The sequence below is a fragment of the Saccopteryx leptura genome, chromosome 10 (genome assembly GCF_036850995.1).
Source record: "Saccopteryx leptura isolate mSacLep1 chromosome 10, mSacLep1_pri_phased_curated, whole genome shotgun sequence".
Lineage (NCBI taxonomy): Eukaryota > Metazoa > Chordata > Mammalia > Chiroptera > Emballonuridae > Saccopteryx > Saccopteryx leptura.
In genome coordinates, this window is record NC_089512.1 from 11,689,362 (window position 1) to 11,708,002 (window position 18,641).

At 57.5% G+C, this 18,641-nt stretch overlaps 1 protein-coding gene across 3 annotated transcripts in view; it reads right to left on the reverse strand.

Moving 5' to 3' along the window:
* Positions 1-315: 315 nt before the first annotated feature.
* VIPR1 (vasoactive intestinal peptide receptor 1) overlaps positions 316-18,641 on the reverse strand; it is a 31,112-nt gene continuing 12,786 nt past the window's right edge. The window contains exons 3-13 of one of the 3 annotated variants that reach the window (XM_066351372.1): positions 13,938-14,045; positions 10,958-11,064; positions 9,221-9,324; positions 8,662-8,794; positions 6,247-6,400; positions 5,679-5,739; positions 5,401-5,470; positions 4,927-5,018; positions 2,606-2,735; positions 2,333-2,374; positions 316-1,716 (exon numbers count right to left, since the gene is read on the reverse strand). In XM_066351372.1, the coding sequence (XP_066207469.1) occupies positions 1,531-1,716; positions 2,333-2,374; positions 2,606-2,735; positions 4,927-5,018; positions 5,401-5,470; positions 5,679-5,739; positions 6,247-6,400; positions 8,662-8,794; positions 9,221-9,324; positions 10,958-11,064; positions 13,938-14,045 (1,187 nt within the window). In that variant the 3' untranslated portion in view covers positions 316-1,530. Of the gene's footprint in view, positions 1,717-2,332; positions 2,375-2,605; positions 2,736-4,926; positions 5,019-5,400; positions 5,471-5,678; positions 5,740-6,246; positions 6,401-8,661; positions 8,795-9,220; positions 9,328-10,957; positions 11,065-13,937; positions 14,046-18,641 lie in introns of all 3 variants that reach the window. The other 2 variants (XM_066351371.1, XM_066351374.1) reach the window with 2 other exon arrangements.

The following is an 18,641-nucleotide window of genomic DNA, read 5'->3' on the forward strand; positions in this document are numbered from 1 at the left end:
AATTGATCCAAGAATAGAACTGTCTCTTTTTGGCTGGATTTTGGGGGTGTGAGAGACACAATGAGAACCTGTTATAACTTCTTCATACTTAGAAGGGAGGATACCCCTCAGTGATATGACAGTTGAAGACCCTTAGAACCGTGTGCTTTTCACATGGAATATATTCTGCCCAAAGCCAAAGGGTTGGCTTCAGTGCCTCCCTCTTCTAAATGGGGCGAAATAGCCACAAGTTGGAAGCTAGTCCTCATCTTAGGTCACATGGGAACATCAACCATCAGGGAACACAAGTCAATACAATACAACATTTATTGTTGCACAAGAGTGGATCTTCTGGGTGGGGTGTGGGCTGGAAACCACGTAACCACAGGAGTGCAGGGCAGACACACAATACCATGACCACCAGGCTTCATCTCGTCTCGGTGATACATGGGCCAGGGGACTCCTCAGCCACACTCCATGGAGGGTCGGGTGGGAGTGGGGTTTCAGGGATGTGGTGATCACAATGAGTGGTGATACAAATAACCGAAAAGATCCAGCGTGTTACAAGATATAAAAGGCAGCAGTAAGAAGTCTGTGCTTTCACTTTCCCATCAGCCAGATCTGAGTTCAAATCCTGCTGTGTGTTAGGGCCAGGCACCTGCTCTCTGTGAGGCTCAGCTTCCTGATCTGTGAGAGAGGGACAGGAGTTCCCATCTCGCTGTGTTGATATGAGGATTAAGGGACCCATGAGTGCATATCTCTGAGCCTAGTTCTCATGGTTGGCACAAAGGTGGACATCCCAGGGCTCCACAGCCCGCGAGGATGGGCAGGGTTGCCGGCAGTCTCTTTGAATTGTTCCAAATATCCTGGGACTGGTCCACTTCAGCAGGGACTCTGAAGATAGCTATGCTCTCCAAACTAGAACTCCATCTCACAACCATGTCTGCCTGAGGCAGAGAAACTCACCCACCGGGAGGACCTGGCAGCTAAGAGGACACTGGGGGAGAGGGCTGCATCTTCAGGGAGATGCCTGAATGGCAGTCCTTGACCCAGAGGAACTTGACAGCAACTTCAGGCACTAGAAGATCCATGGATCCACTGTTGAGGTGGTGGCGCCAGGTGACCTTTCAAGGGCAAGACTTTTGTCAACCATGTTCCTACTGTATTGTTTGGGGTTGGGTGGTTGCCTTTCTCAATAGGTTATGAGAAGGGGCGGAGTCACTTGGGAGGATGCAAATATCTTGCCACTGATTGGCAGAGGGGGCTTTAGGGGAGGAGTCCGACGGCTAAGCTCCACCCCACGTTATTCAGGGTGCAGCTCTCCAGGCTCTTTCTTGCTTAGAGGGGGCTCCCCATCTAAGCACCCTCCTCTCCCCAGGTAGGCGCAAGAGCAGCGTTCTCCGGGGACTTCCAGACAGCGACCTGCAGGCCAGGGCAGCCTCCGAGCCCAGGGCTGCGGCTGGCTTTGCCCCAACAGGCCTCCGTCCCCGGTGCTGCCCGGGCGCGGGTGAGGGCCGGTGGGACCCCCCTGGGCCCCTGGGCGCCCGGTGGTCAGACCAGGGAGTCTTCCGCCTGGAAGCTGGAGGAGCGGCGCGCGCCAGGGCTGACGCGGGTCAGCATGGACACCTGCGTGCTGCATGTCGCCCCGTTGCTGCCTCCCGATGGGTATTTGGGGCCCCAGCCCAAGAGGCCTTGTACGTTCCAGCGCCGCCACTTCCGCCGCAGCTCCGCCTGCACCTAGGAGAAGGGGCCGTGGTCACACCTACGAAGTCTCCTCCCCTGCTGGCTAACTCCTGTTAGGGTGCAGGGTCAGCCAGTCTTATGCTCTGGAGGAGTCTAAACTGAGAGAGCTGGGTGTGCCCTGGCGGGGTGCAGAGCTGAGAGACATGGGGCCAGTGTCAAATCCAGGCCTCGGAGTAGGGGGAGGTGGGAGGCAGGGAGGGTCAGAGAATGCAGTCCGGCATGGAGAGGGGGGCTGCCTGGGGGTGGCTGTGTCCCCGTTCTTCTGACCCCTGCTCACTTGGGCTTTACAACCAGGGTTTCACCATAACTCAGCTTTCACTCGCTGCCAGTACCCGTCCCCACTCACTCTGCACCCAGTCATTAACAGGCACATCCCAAACTCTGAGGAGCGCAGAGTCCCCTGGGGTGGGTGGGGGTGGGGTGGGGGGGTGTTACTTAGAACAGGTCTGGAGTGGGCCTTGAAATCAGCATTCTTAACTAGGTCTTAGAGGCCACCGCTGATTCACTAGTCTGAGGACCACACTTGGACTAGAAAGGTAACCCATCCTCAATCTGCTCATGTCACCAGGGGTTCTGGACCCTGGGCCCCCAAGGTCTGGGAAGCGCTTACCTCACCATTGAGGAAGCAGTAGAGGAGAGCCACCACAAATCCCTGGGGAGGAAGGGAACAGGAGAGGTGAGGGAGACAGATCACAGGACTAGGGGGAGTAGGAGAAGCCCAGCCCCACACCTGGCCCCAGTCCTGTGTTCCCCTGGTTAAGCAAAGGGCTAAGTACACGGTAGTTGCTTAATCAATACTCATTATATAGTAAAAAGACTGGAATTCAGTGGCAAGGGGCCAAAGGCCAGAGAAGAATGAAGCCTTAACGTCAACAATTCGTACCTGGAAAGACCCCACGATGAGCTCAAAGACTAATTTCACTTCAGTCTTAAAGTTGTCGGGGAAGAAGGCAAACATAATGTAGTGCACTCCAAACAGGGGGATCAGCAGAAGGGTGGACTTGGCCAGCCTCCTGGGGAAAGGGAGGGGCAGGCAGTGGGTAGGTGTGTCCATACATTTGGACTCAATAAAGCCTGGCATGGGCGCAGCTGGGGGCACAATGACCAGGATGTGTGAGAATGAACTTTTGGCTCCGGTAACTGTTACGTCCACATCAGGTCCTGTTCCATACCTGCAGTGCCCATGCACTGCCGCCCCGCCCCCCAGCCCTGCAGCCTGGAAGGGAGATTAGGGAGAAAGGACCCCTTCTATTCTCATCCTTCTGGAAGAGGCAGTATAAAGGAAGACCAGCGCTGAACCCTGAGGATGAGGCATAGTTGAGGTATTTCAGGCTCTGTGGCAGCTAATGGGGAGATGTTCTCAGGCAACATGAGAGATCCTCATTCCCTCTTTCTTGGTCTCAGTTTCCCCAATCTTTACAATGGGGTAAACGTATGCTCTACATAGTCACATTACAGAAATGGGACCCACTGTCAACTCAGAAGTGCTTTGGGTGCTATCAAGCGCAATGCATCCATGAGAAACCAATTCTTTACCGGGAGAGGTCTGAGGGTTGGAGGGCTCTCGGCATGTATTTCCTCTGCCTTGGCAATCAGCCCAGGAATCCGAGCCCTGGGCCGGAGGGTCCACAGCCAACTGGGGGCAGGGAAAACGGCCTTGCCTCCCATTCTTTCCTCGACCTGGTTCCCAGCCATGCCAAGATCCTGAGCACTGCCCACCCTCCTTGGCTGCAAACCTAGCTCACATGCTAAGGCTGACAGATGGAAGCTTTCTTTAAACTGAAGGCTTATGGGAAGGTGAAGAGTGGGAGCCGACAGCCCCTCCTCGGGGAGCTCGCTCTCCTACTCCCCCCTCTGCCTGCCACCAGCTGTTCAGTTTCCCCTCACCCACCTGGGCCTCTCTTTGCCTCACATTCAGCCCTTTTGAGTGGTTGGATGTTGACACCAACAAAGCCCCCACGGGCAAAGTTGAGGATGAGGGTGCCCAGGCCTGAGGTGTTGCCCCCCGGCACACCGCAGACCACTGCATGGCCTTCATTTCAGAAACTGGAAGAGAAGCCCCGCCCACACAGCCAGCAGCAGGGAATGCGTCACCCTAGGATCGCCAGTCTGTCTCATCGGAGAGATCGCAGGATTCCAGAATAGAATCCTGACTCCAGCAACTCGTGACATTCTAGCCAGAAGCTGACAACCACAGCACAGACTCTCCAAACAGAAGCTAGGTCAAGAAGAACATTCTAGAATCCCAGGACTGGAGCGCCCCCCGTGGGATAGATACCCAGGCGTGTCTGTGCAGCACTGATCATTTCTATTTCCCATCTGTGGGCATGCAGGCTCCTACTCACTTTCCCACAACCAACCTTTATTTTTTTTAAAAAAATATTGATTGATTGATTGGTTGGGTTGATGCTCTGTCTGACCAACTGAGCTACCCAGCCTGGGCACAGTCACCCATTTCCTGTTTCTTTTGTTCTGTCTTCACACCCGTTGTTCTCATGAGAACCTGCCTGTTTCCCCAGTTCTCCCACTCACAGAGAACAGCCCTCACACCTTTCTAAGCCAGGAGCATGACCGTGTCCCATGGACACTCTGCCCTCCCCCTGCCGGGCGATGTAACTCCCAAACCCTTGAGCGGAGGAAGTGCATGCCAGTTTCCTCACCTGTAAAATAGAGACAAGTTATAGGGGACCGTGGGGCTGAAATGAGATGATGAACAAAAACCCCATAGCACATGCCTGGCACGTGAACTGCAGATGTTATTATTATGGGGGGGGGTACTGAGTCCTGAATATGGCTGTCTTATTGGCAGACTGAGGGGTCCCCCAGGGTATTCATCACTTGCATTATTGGCCCCGTTTCTGTGCCAGGCACATGCCGGGGACTGGGAACACAGTTTTAACAAGACAGGTTATCTACTGTCTTTCTTCTTGAGCTCCCTGGCTTGGCAGCAGATTCATGCCTGGATCAGATCACCTGCTGGGTAAGGTGACTGCCCGAGAAGCAGGCACGGGACTCATGAGCCTGGAGAGGGTGGGGATGGGGCAGGGGACACTCGTGGACTGAGCCAGGCCTTGGGGTAGAGATGGGCAAGAGCAAGGTGGCTTTTTTGGGCAATTCTTGAAGGCCATTTCAAGGGGACATGGATTAATTTGAGGACCAGGGATGGGGACACTGGGAGAGCCAGGGCACTGGGGTCACACTCACGAATATGGGCTTTTTTCACTCTTCCAGACATCTGGGGGCTGCAGCTTCTGCACCAGTATTCGGATGATGCGAATAAACAGGATGAAGTTCACCTGGTAGTGGTGGGGCCGCAGTGGGGTGGTCAGAGAGGGAAAGGCAGGGTGTCCAGTCCCCTGGGCTGATGGCCTGTCTTCTCCCCGAGGGCCCTGCTGCCCCTCCGTCTTACCTGTGCCCTAGCTCTTCCCCCTTGGGGCAAGTCATCTGGAAACTCTACTTCCCACCCCTGAGGCCTGGCCTCCCAATCCGTCCTCTCTACTCTAGAGGAAGAACCGTGGGAACAGGATGGCGATGAGCCTGTGTTAGGCACTGGGAAGCCTGAAACAGGAGTTTCAGTTCTGACCTAGACACGAATTTCCTGCACAACCTGAAGCAAGTTGACTACCACCAGTCTGGGCCTCAGTGTTCCCCTCTCTCAGTGGTGGGAGAAGGCCTTACCAAGATGGTGGTGAGGATGGGGGCCTTTAGGATCCACCATAATAATGAGGAGCCGATGACGTCCCAACATCTGGGCAGGCGGCAGTAGGGAAGAATGAGAGAGGTTACCCTCAGCCAGAGAGATAGTCAGCAGTTCTCCCAGTTTCCCCCAGCTCTGCCCCAATCTCTTCAGAGGCCCTGAGTCTAGAGTCTACTGCTCCCAAGCCCCTCTCCTCCTGCCCAGGAGGTCTGCCCCAAGGGATGGCAGCCAGGAGGAAGGGGGCAGGATGCCAGCTCACCCAATATCCTCAGACTGGATCCTGATGATGGTCCACGTCATGATGAATGTACTGGGCACCCCTGTCCGGGCCAAAAGAGAGAGAGAGAGAGAGAGAGAGAGAGAGAGAGAGCATGGGAGGCAGGGAGAGAGGGCATGAGGAGGAGATTAAGGAGGAAGAACCGGAAAGAGGTGGGTTACCAGGGCGGCCCCGCATGGTTGTTCACTGTGCTCCACTGAGGGTCTGTGCTCATATAAAGGGCGGCCTTTTCCTAATTTTGGGGAGCGGTACTTTATAAACCGGCAGTGACCCTCTGTGTTTCCAGGGCTGAAGGGAAAGTGGAAAGATGTCCCCAGCATAGAACCTGTCTGTCCCACAGCTCAGCTCTGGTGCAGCTGCAGGCTGAGGGTACTGGCCCCAGGTCACACATTTGGGGGACTCTTACCAACCCTTGGATACAGCCTTGCAGGCAGGACCTGCAGCCCAGCAAGACCTAAGACAGCAGGCTGGGTTGGCACCCACCCCCTGGTAAGCTCCCCCAGCCTTGCCCCCTCTGTCCCCAGCCTGGCAGCCCTCCCCAGTACCATACCCCAGCCGATGAGTATGTACCCCCAGAAGTACTTCCGCTCGGAGAAGAAAGAGACAGCGAGCAGGGTGTGCAGGTAGAGGCCCTCCACCAGCAGCCAGAAGAAGTTGGCCATGACACAGTACTGGAACAAGACCACGGCTGCCTTACAGCCCACCTGCAGGGGAAGGAGCAGAGAGGGTGCTCACTGCGGCTGGCCGGGGTCCCCGCCTGCCCACACCTCTCTCTGGGTTGACCAACACAGTTGCTGTACAGTCATCTGATTTTGGCATTTTCTCCTTAAAAATGTACTCAGTGGTTTTCCAATTATCCCTGATTTGAGATCATCTGATGCTTTGGAATAAGCTTGTGGTTTTAATTTTCCATCTGTTAATTTATCATCTTCCTGTCTATCCAACCACCTATTCATCTAACCATCCATCTTCCTACCTACCCACTTATCTATTTATTCACCCACTCACCCACTAGACATCCCCACTACCAACTCACCCATTTATCTATTCACCCAGCATCCACACAGCCATCCGTCATCCATCCATCTTTCCGTCTATCAGCCCATCCACACACCCACCTATCTATCTCTCCATTCATCTAGTAGGCAATTACTGTGCCTACCAGACAACTGCTATGAACCCACACACCTAACCATCTATCCAGTCATTCATTGACCCATCTGTCCATCATCTGTCATCTGTCCACTCACCTATCTACCCACCCCCCTCCCCATTATTCAATGATTCTTACTTTATCTCCCTATCCTTCTACCTGCTCAGCTATCCATGCACCTGTTAACTCGGCCATCCATCTCCCTCCCCATCCTCTTAAATGCCTTATCCCACCACCTACTCATTCGTCTATTCCAATGAGGTTTAAAGGTGGCTGGAAGAGGTGTGAGGGAAAATTCCGGCTTGCATTTTCAAGAGTCCCTTGAATGTGTGGGCGTGGGGGGGGGCTCTGGGCTGTGGAGTGGACGCAGATATAAGTGTTGAGGACAGATGAGGACTGAGAAGAGGGAAGTGGAGGGGTAGGAAAAATGAGGAAAAATGCAGAAGGGAGGGATGACCATTTCTCCTGGGGGCCAGAGGAGCTGATGATAGAATCAGTTCTCCAGGTAGATGAGGACAATGCAGGAGATACAGGCGACCCCTGAGTAGGGCAATCAGGGGCTCTGGGTTTTTTAGAAGGTCTTCTGGGCTTTCTGTGTTCTAGAAACAGTGTCCCATTTCAGATCAAGCCCAGATAGCGGTGAACCAGAGCTCAAAGCCACCTCCTCCAGGAAGCCCTCTAGCATCCACTCCTTCCATTACTTAGAACACGGTTTCCAGCCTTCTTTCCTGTGCCCTTGGCTTTGGAGCATCCTTAGAGAGCCTCCTACTTTCCTCTCTCTATGGTTGGAAAGTCCTCCTTCAGGTCACACTTCAGTCCTTCCTGCTGCAGACATGCCTGGTCCTCCCTCCCCCCCCCCCCCACACACACACTTGCTTTACAACAAGAATAACTCAGCTGTTTAACAGGGCAATTACTGTGCTTCTCCTAGCTTTTGAAAAGCTTCACAGAGCTGCTAATGAATTGGGAAGCCAGTCTCCACAATTACCGCAATTACCGTGATAAGTGTGCCAGAGGCTGCAGCCCGCGGCTCACAGGCTCTGCCCCCGACAGTGCTGTGTCTGGAGCCTTGGAGGGGCTCTGGGAATGGCCGGGGAGGCTCCCCTGGGGCTCCCCTTCTGCTGGCTGAGATTGATACCCGAGATCCCACCCTCCTAGGTTAACTCTTTGGGAGAAGGGATTGCTGACCGCTGCAATCATGTGCCAGCTGTGCCACCACTCATGAAGTTCAGGGACACGTGGGAGTCCCGAGCTCAGAATCACCTGGAGTTGGACCCTTCAGTGACGGCGATGAGTTCTTAGATGCTCTCTTAATTTCCCTCCTTGAGGAAGCCCCTGAACTTACTGATGGCAGGGGAGAACAGAGAGGAGGGCTGCGTGCGCCTGGACTGGCTCCCCACGGTACGGGGGGTGTAGGGAGGGTGACACGGTGAGCACAGCCCTGGGTTTGCAGATGGCAGAGGGGAGGGATGGAAGTCCTGGCAGAGATGGGGAAACCGAGGCAGGGAGTTTCCTCAGGTCCCATAGCCACAGAGGTCGGATGGGGGCCGTGAGCTCTGGCCACGAAATGTCCCTTTTCCCACCAAGGAGAGACATTTCTTGCTGGCAGGGGAAGGTCTGTGGACCCCCCGATGGCTGAGCACCATCTCCTGTGGTGGGAGAGGAGCAGGACTCAAGGAGCTGCCGGGCAGGGTCGGGTGGGGGCTTGGTTGGCCATCCTCGGAGAGAGAGAGAGGAGAAGAGAGGGAGAAGAGTCCTCCCAGGGAGAGAGGATGAAGGAGAGACAGGGAGGCGGGCCCAGCAGGTCCTCACCGAGGCGTCAGAGCAGTGGTCCGAGTCCTCGCTGCCGAAGAGGATCAGGTCCTTGATGAAGACGGAGGCAGCCCTCAGGATGAAGGATATGAACAGGTGCATGTGGATGTAGTTCCGTGTACAGTGCAGCTTCCTGGTGATGTGGACAGAGCTGGGAGGCCGATGGGGCCTCGGACCCCCACCCAACCAACGCTGTCCAGGGCTCTGAGCAAGGGTAGGGCAGAGGGAGCGTGTGTCCCAAAGAGGGGCTCTGTTCCAGGTGTCCCATCCCCAACAGTGTGCAGCCGGGCCTCCGTATGCTTAGGCCTCCAGGGGCTCAGCACAGAGCACAAGCCCCTCCCTCTGGCACCCTAAACCCAGGTGCAAGTTCACCATCCTGTGGGGACTAGGCTAGGCCAGGTGGGGTGCTGAGCCACCTGCGGTCTCTATTAGAGGCTGACCAGGCAGGGGGCCTGGGGCAGGGACTGCGTGCTGCCTGGGGGGGGGGGGGAGACAGTGGAGGAGCAGAGCATGCCTGACTCCCTTTGCTCTGACGCTGGTCGCTGGGGCTGGACCTTACCTGAATAGGCTCAAGATGGCTGTGGCGACCAGAAGGGTGGTGAGGGACAGGCTGTAACCAATGGTGTAGCCGGTCTTCAAAGAACTGTAGAACAATTTCTGCTGCTGCTAGGGGGAGGAGGGGGAGGAACTTTGGTGGGGGTGTGTGTGTGGTGAACTCACCTAGGGGTATTGGCAGGGGTGGGGTGCCCTATACACCCTGCCTGCTCACCCCTGCCTTGGCAGATGAGGCCGAAGCCCAGGGCTTCCAAGGGCAGCTGAGCTGCCCCTTTCAGGCCCCAGGCCCCCTGACCCCCCAGTTCTCACAGAGGGGACAGGACCATCTCCCAGGATCGGAACTGAAGTCAGTCTTCCTCCGCTTCTTCACGGGAAATACCAGGGAGAGAAGGGCGAAGACCTCCCACACCCCACCGGTCCGTGCACACTACAGCGTGTGCCTGGCACCCCCTCTGCGCCGACTTGGCTCGGTGGCCCAGGGAACCCAGGCCACGTGCCCTTCAGACCCCACATGAAGACTTCTCGCTGTGTGGGGAGGGAGGCACGCAGGGGACAGGGAAGGTGACAAAGACACTGTGGGGGTGACTTCACATCTGGGGCTCTCGGAGGTTGGGAGAGCGGGATGAGGGCAGTTGGCCTTTCTGGGGAGGCGGCACAGCTGGATCCCCGAGGCTTCTGGCTGGCACCCTCCCGATGGCCTCTCCAGGGACACACACGCAGGTCAGAGCCACGCAGGGACAGAGGCACGGTCCCTGGGCAACCCTCCCCCCACTCCCAAGTAGACAGAGGCAAGGAGTTGAGAGGAACTGAGGAGACTGAGATCGAAGGTCTCGGGATGGTGCTGCCCTCGTGGGCGGGGTGAGAGCCCTGTCTGAGAGGGGACCTGGAGGGGACAGGGGTCATCACAGACGGACACACACATGTGTGCTCCCACCCCAAGGACTCCAGTTCCTACTCCAGCCTCCCCATCAGTATCCCTGCCTGGCTCCTGGCCCCAGGCCCTGACGGTGACCGCCTACGCTTCACCTGCTCCGGGGCAGATCCCTGTCCTGGGACGTCCGAGGGTGACGGTCTGTCCCTGTCCCTGACGGTGACCACCTACGCTTCACCTGCTCTGGGGCAGACCCCTGTCCTGGGACGTCCGAGGGTGACGGTCTGTCCCTGTCCCTGACGGTGACCACCTACGCTTCACCTGCTCTGAGGCAGATCCCTGTCCTGGGACGTCCGAGGGTGACGGTCTGGCCCCAGGCCCTGACGGTGACCGCCTACGCTTCACCTGCTCCGGGGCAGATCCCTGTCCTGGGACGTCCGAGGGTGACGGTCTGTCCCTGTCCCTGACGGTGACCACCTACGCTTCACCTGCTCTGAGGCAGATCCCTGTCCTGGGACGTCCGAGGGTGACGGTCTGTCCCTGTCCCTGACTGACTGTTGGGTACCCAAGGCTGGGTCCTTCCAGGATATGGCCCTGGGTTTCCCCTCTGCATGTGACAGGATGGTATCTGCCCCCCTTGTCACGTTCAGGGCTGGAGCGAGCTTCCCACCAGGCAGCGGGGTGGCCTGGCCTGGGGGTGGGGCTTCGGGGGAGTCAGGGGGTGAGTCCCTGGCGGAGAAGGCCTGGAGAGGGAGGACGTGCAGGCAGACTAGACCCCAGGAGTCCTGGCTCCCATAGATGGCGACCTCACCCTTGGTGGGAGAGAGTGGGGGGAGCCTGGCACTGTGTGGGGGGTGCGCTGAGGCCCACCTCGTCCAAACCTGGTTCCTTGTCCTCCAGGTCACAGGCCGTGGGGTAGGGGCCGGGCTCCAGGTCGCTCCAGCCCTGGTCAGTGCAGCTGCGGCTCACGTTGTGGCCTGAGTGGAGGGCAGGGTGGGGGGAGAGGAGAGAGGCTAAGGAGCCCAGGAGCCGCGCAGGCCTGTGGGGTGGGCCTGGGGCCTGGCTGTCACTGCCCTCAGCCCTACCGTGCTAACCTCCGCTGTGTCAGACCCCAACTGCCCCCACCCAGACCCCAGGGCATCACAGGGGAGACGGGGCAGGGAGGAGCCCCTCCAGGACTGCCAGGGGACCCCCCCCCCCCACAGGCGACAGTCAGAGCAGACAGTCCTGGGCTCAGTCCTTCTCCTTGTCAGGTCTGAACCTGACCCCGCATGCAATGTAAACTCTGATCCTTGTCACGAGTAGCCTGGATCCTGGGCTATCTCAGTGATCCCTGACCCTTGCCATGAGCTAAATGTTGACCCTTGTCACAGGGCCACAGGGCCACAGGGGCTGGTGTGGCATGGCAGATGGTTGCTTTGTCCCGTGGGTCCAGACAGCAGCCCTCTGGCTGGGGGGAGGGGCCCAGGCCTGTCCACTCCTCCGGGTCAGCCGGCGTGGGCCTATGGGCCTAGGCTTCCTCCCACACCTGGTGGGGCCTGTTCCTGTGGCTGGACAGGGACCACAGGTGAGGAAGGAGCTGGGCGGGGCTTGGAGGACACCGGATAATGGTGCAGAGCTATAATCCTCATGAATGCAGAAGCAGGGAGCACCCGGCAGGGGAGCCCGCCCAGGGAGAGGCATGGGCAAGGGGACTCAGGCAGCACAGCCTTGCAGGAGCTTGGGGTGAGCCACATTGATGCTGGGCTCCAGACCGCTTCCTGATGTGGGGGGAGGGCGAGAGGAGGCGGTGTCCTACAGACCCCCCCGCTAAGTAGACCGTTGCATTTTCTCAACCGAAATAGCTATCCTAAAAAAAGGTCTCTTTAAATATCTGAAGGTAAAAATACCACAGATTAAAAAATGCAGACTGTGAATGAAAGGACCAGCCCCCCAGGGACATTTTGGTGCCTCGATGAGCAATCCCGTGCCTGGCCCAGCCCACCCCCAGGTATTTTTACTGAGCCTGGGTAAATAATGTCTTTCTAACCGTCCGCAATCTTGACCTTCCCCAGGTTCCTGCAGCTTTCACTGTAGACCCAGGACCCTCGCCCCCTTTCCAGGCAGCCCACCTCTTCCCTAGTCCCGGTGCCCGAGGAGCTGGGCTGGCGCCGCCCTTCCCCTGCGCTTCCCGTACTCACAACTTCCCTCTTTGGAATTTCAGGTCAGTTGCTGCCACCTTCTTTATCCAGTCGCCCAGAAAAACACACCCTGTTTTCCTTAACATTTTTAGCCCCTACCCTGCCTCCTATGTTTCTCCATCATTTTCAGAGACAAGGGCCGCCAAGAACACCTGCGCGGGTTGCGCACTGCACGAGGGCATCTGGCTGATGGACGATGGGGGTTCATCTCTACTTTATATTCAGCTCGCCACTAGGTGGGTTCTGGTGAGAGGCTGTGCCTGAGGAAGGGTTGCCTCTTCCTCATCTGCACAAAGGCCCCCTGTGCTCCCCCCCACCCCCGGGAGGGGGCTGGCGGCCTCGGGACTAGTCAGACGGTGGGCGGGAGTCCAGGTTCTCAAATGAAGGAGCCGCCTCCATCATTCCAGCAGGGCCAGAAGGAAGAGCCGTCAGGAGGAATGCAATTAGCAGAGTGTCAAGAAGGAAGTCAATCAGCAGGAGCTTCCAGGGACCCACGGGAAGGCTGGTTGCCAGGCTCTGCTGATGGGAGCCTGTGAGACCTTCCGGAGTACTCATCTCCTACCTGCCCACGTGCTGCATTCCCTGGGGGGAGTGCGGGGCTGGGTTGGTGCCATCCTGGAACATGGCACTCCTGTGACTGCTCCCAGAGTCCTCAGAGAGGGTCTCGGGGTCTCCTTCACTGCTGAGGTGACAACGCTAGGGGGCAAAACTGGCCTGCCCCAAAGAAACCAATTCGGTCCACCTCCCGTGCCTATTTTACAAACACGGAAACTGAGGTCCAGCGAAAAAAAGGCCACCTGGAGTGAGAGGTGCCCGGGAGTCTCTCTGCCCACCCTCCGCATCCTTCTCTCCCTCAAAGCTCCGCCCCCCGCCCCGAATCTTTGAGTGGCAGCTCTTCACCTTGATGCCACGTCCTTAGTTCCCCTACCTGAACACCCGCCTTACGCTGCACCCCAGCCCTGCCGCGCATCCCAGCACTGCGTACAACTCAGCACACCTGTGTCTGTCTCCTGGCTGAAGGTCTCTACAACCAGAGTGTTGGCTCCCTGTGGGCAGGCAGCGTGGCTGTTTTATGCCCCTGCCACCCAATGTTTGTCTAGCCCAGCGCCGGCCATGTAAGTACGTGTGGAATAAACTTTCACTGAAGGGGAAAATGGTTGATCACAATATGCTGTAAGCCTCGCGCATGTTATGTAAGAAAGCCCACTTCCTCTACTGGAGGCTAGAGGCTCCTCATTCTCTTTTCTGCCTTAGAAAGGAACATTCATTTCAGCAGAACAGGACAGGTTTGCGACCAAGGCCACACAGTGGTTTCAGGGGTCGGAGAGGCCATCAGCTCCTGGCGGTGAAAGACTGAGTCATGAGCAGGCCGAGACAATGGGAACATGGGAGCCATAATTTAATCAAGTAGCTGTCAGTCAATCAATTATTAATTGCTGAGCAAATATTTAGTGAGCCCTTCCCACATATGTAGTTATCTTTATGTGACAAGCTAATCAAATCCCATGAGTCCTTCAAAGACCTCGTGCCAGAGCATCATTTTCTTCCAGGAAGCCCTCCCTGATTGCTCCAGTCCTTTTGACACTTTCCCTTCTCCTTTCCATAAGAGATGAGTCCCACTCCAGTCGGTCTCACTCGGAAGCTCCCTTGCTTCAGCCCAGGGCTCTTACCTTGAAGGGGGGAGAACAAATTATAGATGAGGGGGCAGGCCAAGACGACCACCTGACCTCGAGGAGTGGCCGGCCAGCAGGTGAGGTTGTCCCACATGGTACTGCAGCCTGTGGGGTAAAGGCAGGGGACACGTGGGTCAGCATGGCCACCAGATGCCTCCAACCCCTTCCTCCTCCTCCTCTAGGCTCCCCCCTCAAGGAACCTACGATCTGAGAGGGGAAGCAGACCTCTGCCCAGGCTGTACAGGACCTGTCCTGACGGGGAGTGGGGAGAAGGAGGCATGACTACAGCTCCATGGTCCTCAGTGAGGGCCAGAACAGCCCCTGGGGGTGCTCTGAACAGCGGTGGGGGATTCTTTCGCTGCCGATGAGGGGCCTCGCCCCACATTTGATGCATGGCCCTGCGCAGTGATGATTTGCGGAGCTTCTGCAAGGATTCCAAATGCGCCACTGGGCTTTTGCGTAGGTGAAATCTTTGTGTAACAACTACCAGAGCTGGACTCTTACTCCATTTTACACACAAACACAAGGTACTGCGGCACATTTAACACACACAGCTCTCCCGGAGTGCAACCACCGAGTAAAGGGAGAGAAGACTGGGCTCTGGCGGGTTCGGAACTTTACGAGAAGTTGTTTAATGTTTCGGAAAATCATGTTACCTACAGCAACGCTGACTGTGATATCGCAGTCAGCGACGCAACCACTGTGTGTACCAACCTGCATCTGTGCTCTCCCATCCCCTGATATATTTATAGGAACAACCTTCAGACTGTGTCTTCCTTCTTATCTTTTAGTGTGATGTGTGATTGGGCCTGGCCGTGCAGATAGAATTTTATTACAAATTACCTTCCTTTTTATGCTACAATTAGAACATCATTAAAAAAAAAGAACATGTGTTCTGAATTTCATTGTATAATAGGAAAGGAGGCATTAGAAAAATGTACTGTATAAAAAGGAGCTGTTGTTTAGGATGGGGTGACGGCTATATCGGGTTTTAGCTAGTAACTAGCTAAAAGTTTGGGGTCCCCAAACTTTTTACACAGGGGGCCAGTTCACTGTCCCTCAGACCGTTGGAGGGCCGCCACATACAATGCTCCTCTCACTGACCACAAATGAAAAAGGTGCCCCTTCAGGAAGTGCGGCGGGGAGCCGGATAAATGGCCTCAGGGAGCTGGCGGGCTGTAGTTTGGGGACGCCTGATCTTGGGCAGTCTTCCCAAAACTCACAAAGCAACATAGATACCCCCATCACAGTCATAGTGTGAACTGTGGGGCGGCGCTCAGGAGGTGAGTTCAGAGGAAACCCTTCATCAAGGGCTGTGTGTTCCAGCACGTGCCGGTTAGCCCGAGGACCTGGCTGCTGACGGTGCACAGTAGGGCCTCTAGAAATCTGCTTTCCTAGGCAGCGGTAAACTCCACGGTTTTGCCTGCCCAGGGTCTGGGTGCCTCTCAGAGGCTGGGACTCCTCTGGGTCTCCCCTCCTCTGAGAGAGGTTGAATTGTCTCCTTGCAACCTTGCCAGTCCCATAGATTCGTCAGGAAACCCAACCCCTGAGCCAAAGTCAATGCCAGCTGGGCCCAGCCCAGCCCAGCCCAAGTCCGAAGGTTCATGAATTCCCAAGGAAGGAGCCTGGGAAGAAGAGGTGGAAGGATGTCACCACTTGAGAAAGGGCCTGGGGGACTCTGAGTGCTGGAGTGAGCCGGCAGTGGGGAGGGGTCCCTCCCAGGCCTGCAACCAGGACCCCCCTCCCAGGCCTGCAGCCGGGAAGTGGTACCTGTCCCCCCGCAACGCGGAGAACACCTAGTCCCTCCTTCTTTCCCGTGCCAGCCTCTCTGGAGGCTATGTAGGCGCTCTTCAGGCCAGGCAAACCCTGCTAGCTGTTCAAGGCTGCTAATCATATTAGCCAAGACCTCGGTAGCCTTTGGAAGGGGCAGGCACTGTTCCCCTCTTTCAGTGAGTGACTTATTTAACCGTCCTGTTTACAGGTGAGTTACTGAGGCATAGAGCAATTAGGGAACTGGCCCGGGGCGAGTGGTGGAGCCCATTCACAGGCTTCCTCTTCAGCAAACCTCTCGCACTCCTGTTCTGAGCAGCTCCACCGATTCTCTGGGAATCTGGCTCCTCTGGGCTTTGTTTAGCCCGGCGCTGACAGCGTGGGGCGTACCCTGCCTGGCAGGCTGGCTGTTGTGTCTGGACCCTCGCCAGAGTTTGGCTCTCTGGGTCTCCAGAGTCGGCACAGATTGGGGACGAGATGTGGAGCTGGGTTCCCGGCCCTGAGCTCCACTTCATTCGAGGGAGCTCAGAGGAGAGGGAGACTGGGCCCTGTCCTTGGGGAGGCCATGCTGGGTCTCAGGAGTCTCAGCATCTCCAGGCTGGGCTGTGAACTGTGCTGGGCCCAGGCCAGCGGGCAGGCCAGGGGAGCCAGGGAAGAGAGGCCAGTGGGGGATGTGGTCTGGGAAGCTTCCTGCGGGAGGTAGCGGGATCTGGAAGCTGAGAAGAGGGTGACAGCCAAAACAATGCTGGTCACCTGGAAGGACTGTTGTCCTGGGCTGGACCTTGGGAGTATTCTCTCTGTGTGCCCAGCCCTCAGGTCCCGCCATATGTGTCACCAGGCCCACAGACACACAGGGTCCAGGCTGGCTGTGTGTGGCCACTGGGCTGCCACCTCAACAGGAAAGAAAGCCCAGCCAGGATCCTGGGATGGGGGTGGTGAGGTAGAGTGGGGACCTCTGCTGGATCGTTCTATAGACCTGTGCATACACAGAGTCACACTGCCTGGCAAGCACTGCTGGGCACACAGAACTGGACACACATGCAAACATACACACATGTATGCTAACTTGGATCCGGAAATACCGGACACAAGTAAACACAAGCAGAGAGACACACACAACCCACAGTCCTACATGCGCATGCGTAGACATGACAGCATCTCATAGACACTCACTCTCTCTCACACACACATACACACCCCAAAACACAGACACAGCACAGCAGGCAGGCACATCTAGACATGTCCAGACTACACAGACACCCCTCGCCCCGACAGACAGACATTCAGAGTCAGACATGGAGCTACAGACCCCAGAGGCACAGACACAGAACCAGGCAGACATGGGCCAGGAACACACACTTGGATATGCCCGAACATACACAGGGCCCCACACAAGGTCATGGGCAGACTCACCGCCCATTGACCCATACCTGCCCTCCTCTGGATCCCAAGCGGGCTGCTTGGTGACAGGGTGTTGGCACTCAACAGACACCCTGTGCCAGCAATGACCTCATCAAGATCATGAGGGTGGCCTGCCTTCGGGGCCTGGGAAGAATGTATGGGGGCCCAGAGTCTGGGGTCTGGGCCTCTCTGAGCTGTCCATGATCCTGGATTCCACTGTTGGGGCCTGCTGAGGCCTGTCTGCCGCCTTGGCCTGCCCCCCTGTGCTGGAGGGGGCATAGGCAGTGGGCAGGTCAGTCTACCCTTTGACCCAGGGCTCAGTCTCAGAGGCCGGGGAGATGGGAGGCCACTCCTGTCTGAGAGCTGGGGAGGCGAAGGCCATTGGCAAGGTTACACACACTCACTTATGTGCAGGAGGCAGAGAGCCTGGGCACCAGGACCGAAGGGAGGGCCCGGAAGGGGTTACATAACTGCCAGCCTCAGAGGTGGCGGGGGACTCGGGAGCCAGGAAGGCGGGAAAGATGCTCCCTGCTCCTCAGCAAGGAGGTTACGTAACTTTAGGCTGGGCCTCAGGGAGGTGACCTGGGAGGGAGGCGGGGAGCAGGCACAGCCCCCTCACTGCCGCCAGCCCTCCCCCTCCCTCGGTGAGCCTGGAACCCCGTCCCCACCTGCCTCCCCAGGGCTGTCTGTCTCAGGGCTCCCACCTCCCCGGCCTTTCTGCTTCTCCAAATCCTTTCCACTCCCCAAGTCGGGCTCCCCCCACACTGAGTCGGGGCCCCCCACACTCTGAGTCGGACCACCCTCACTCTGAGTCGGGCTCCCCCCACTCTGAGTCGGGATCCCCCCCACTCTCAGTCGGGCTTCCCCCACACTCTGAGTCGGGCCCCCCACACTCTGAGTCGGGCCCCCCCCACTCTGAGTCGGGCTTCCCTCACATTCTGAGTCGGGCCCCCCCCCACTCTGAGTCGGGCCCCCCCACTCTGAGTCGGGATCCCCCCCACTCTCAGTCGGGCCCCCCACACTCTGAGTCGGGCCCCCCCACTCTGAGTCGGGATCCCCCCCACTCTCAGTCGGGCTTCCCCCACACTCTGAGTCGGGCTTCCCCCACACTCTGAGTCGGGATCCCCCCCACTCTCAGTCGGGCTTCCCCCACACTCTGAGTCGGGATCCCCCCCACTCTGAGTCGGGCTTCCCCCCCCACTCTGAGTCGGGATCCCCCCCCACTCTCAGTCGGGCTTCCCCCCCACTCTGAGTCGGGCTCCCCCCCACTCTGAGTCGGGCTCCCCCCCACTCTCAGTCGGGCTTCCCCCCCACTCTGAGTCGGGCTCCCCCCCACTCTCAGTCGGGCTTCCCCCCCCACTCTGAGTCGGGCTCCCCCCCACTCTCAGTCGGGCTTCCCCCCCCACTCTGAGTCGGGCTTCCCCCCCACTCTGAGTCGGGCTCCCCCCCACTCTGAGTCGGGCTCCCCCCCACTCTCAGTCGGGCTTCCCCCCCACTCTGAGTCGGGCTCCCCCCTACTCTGAGTCGGGC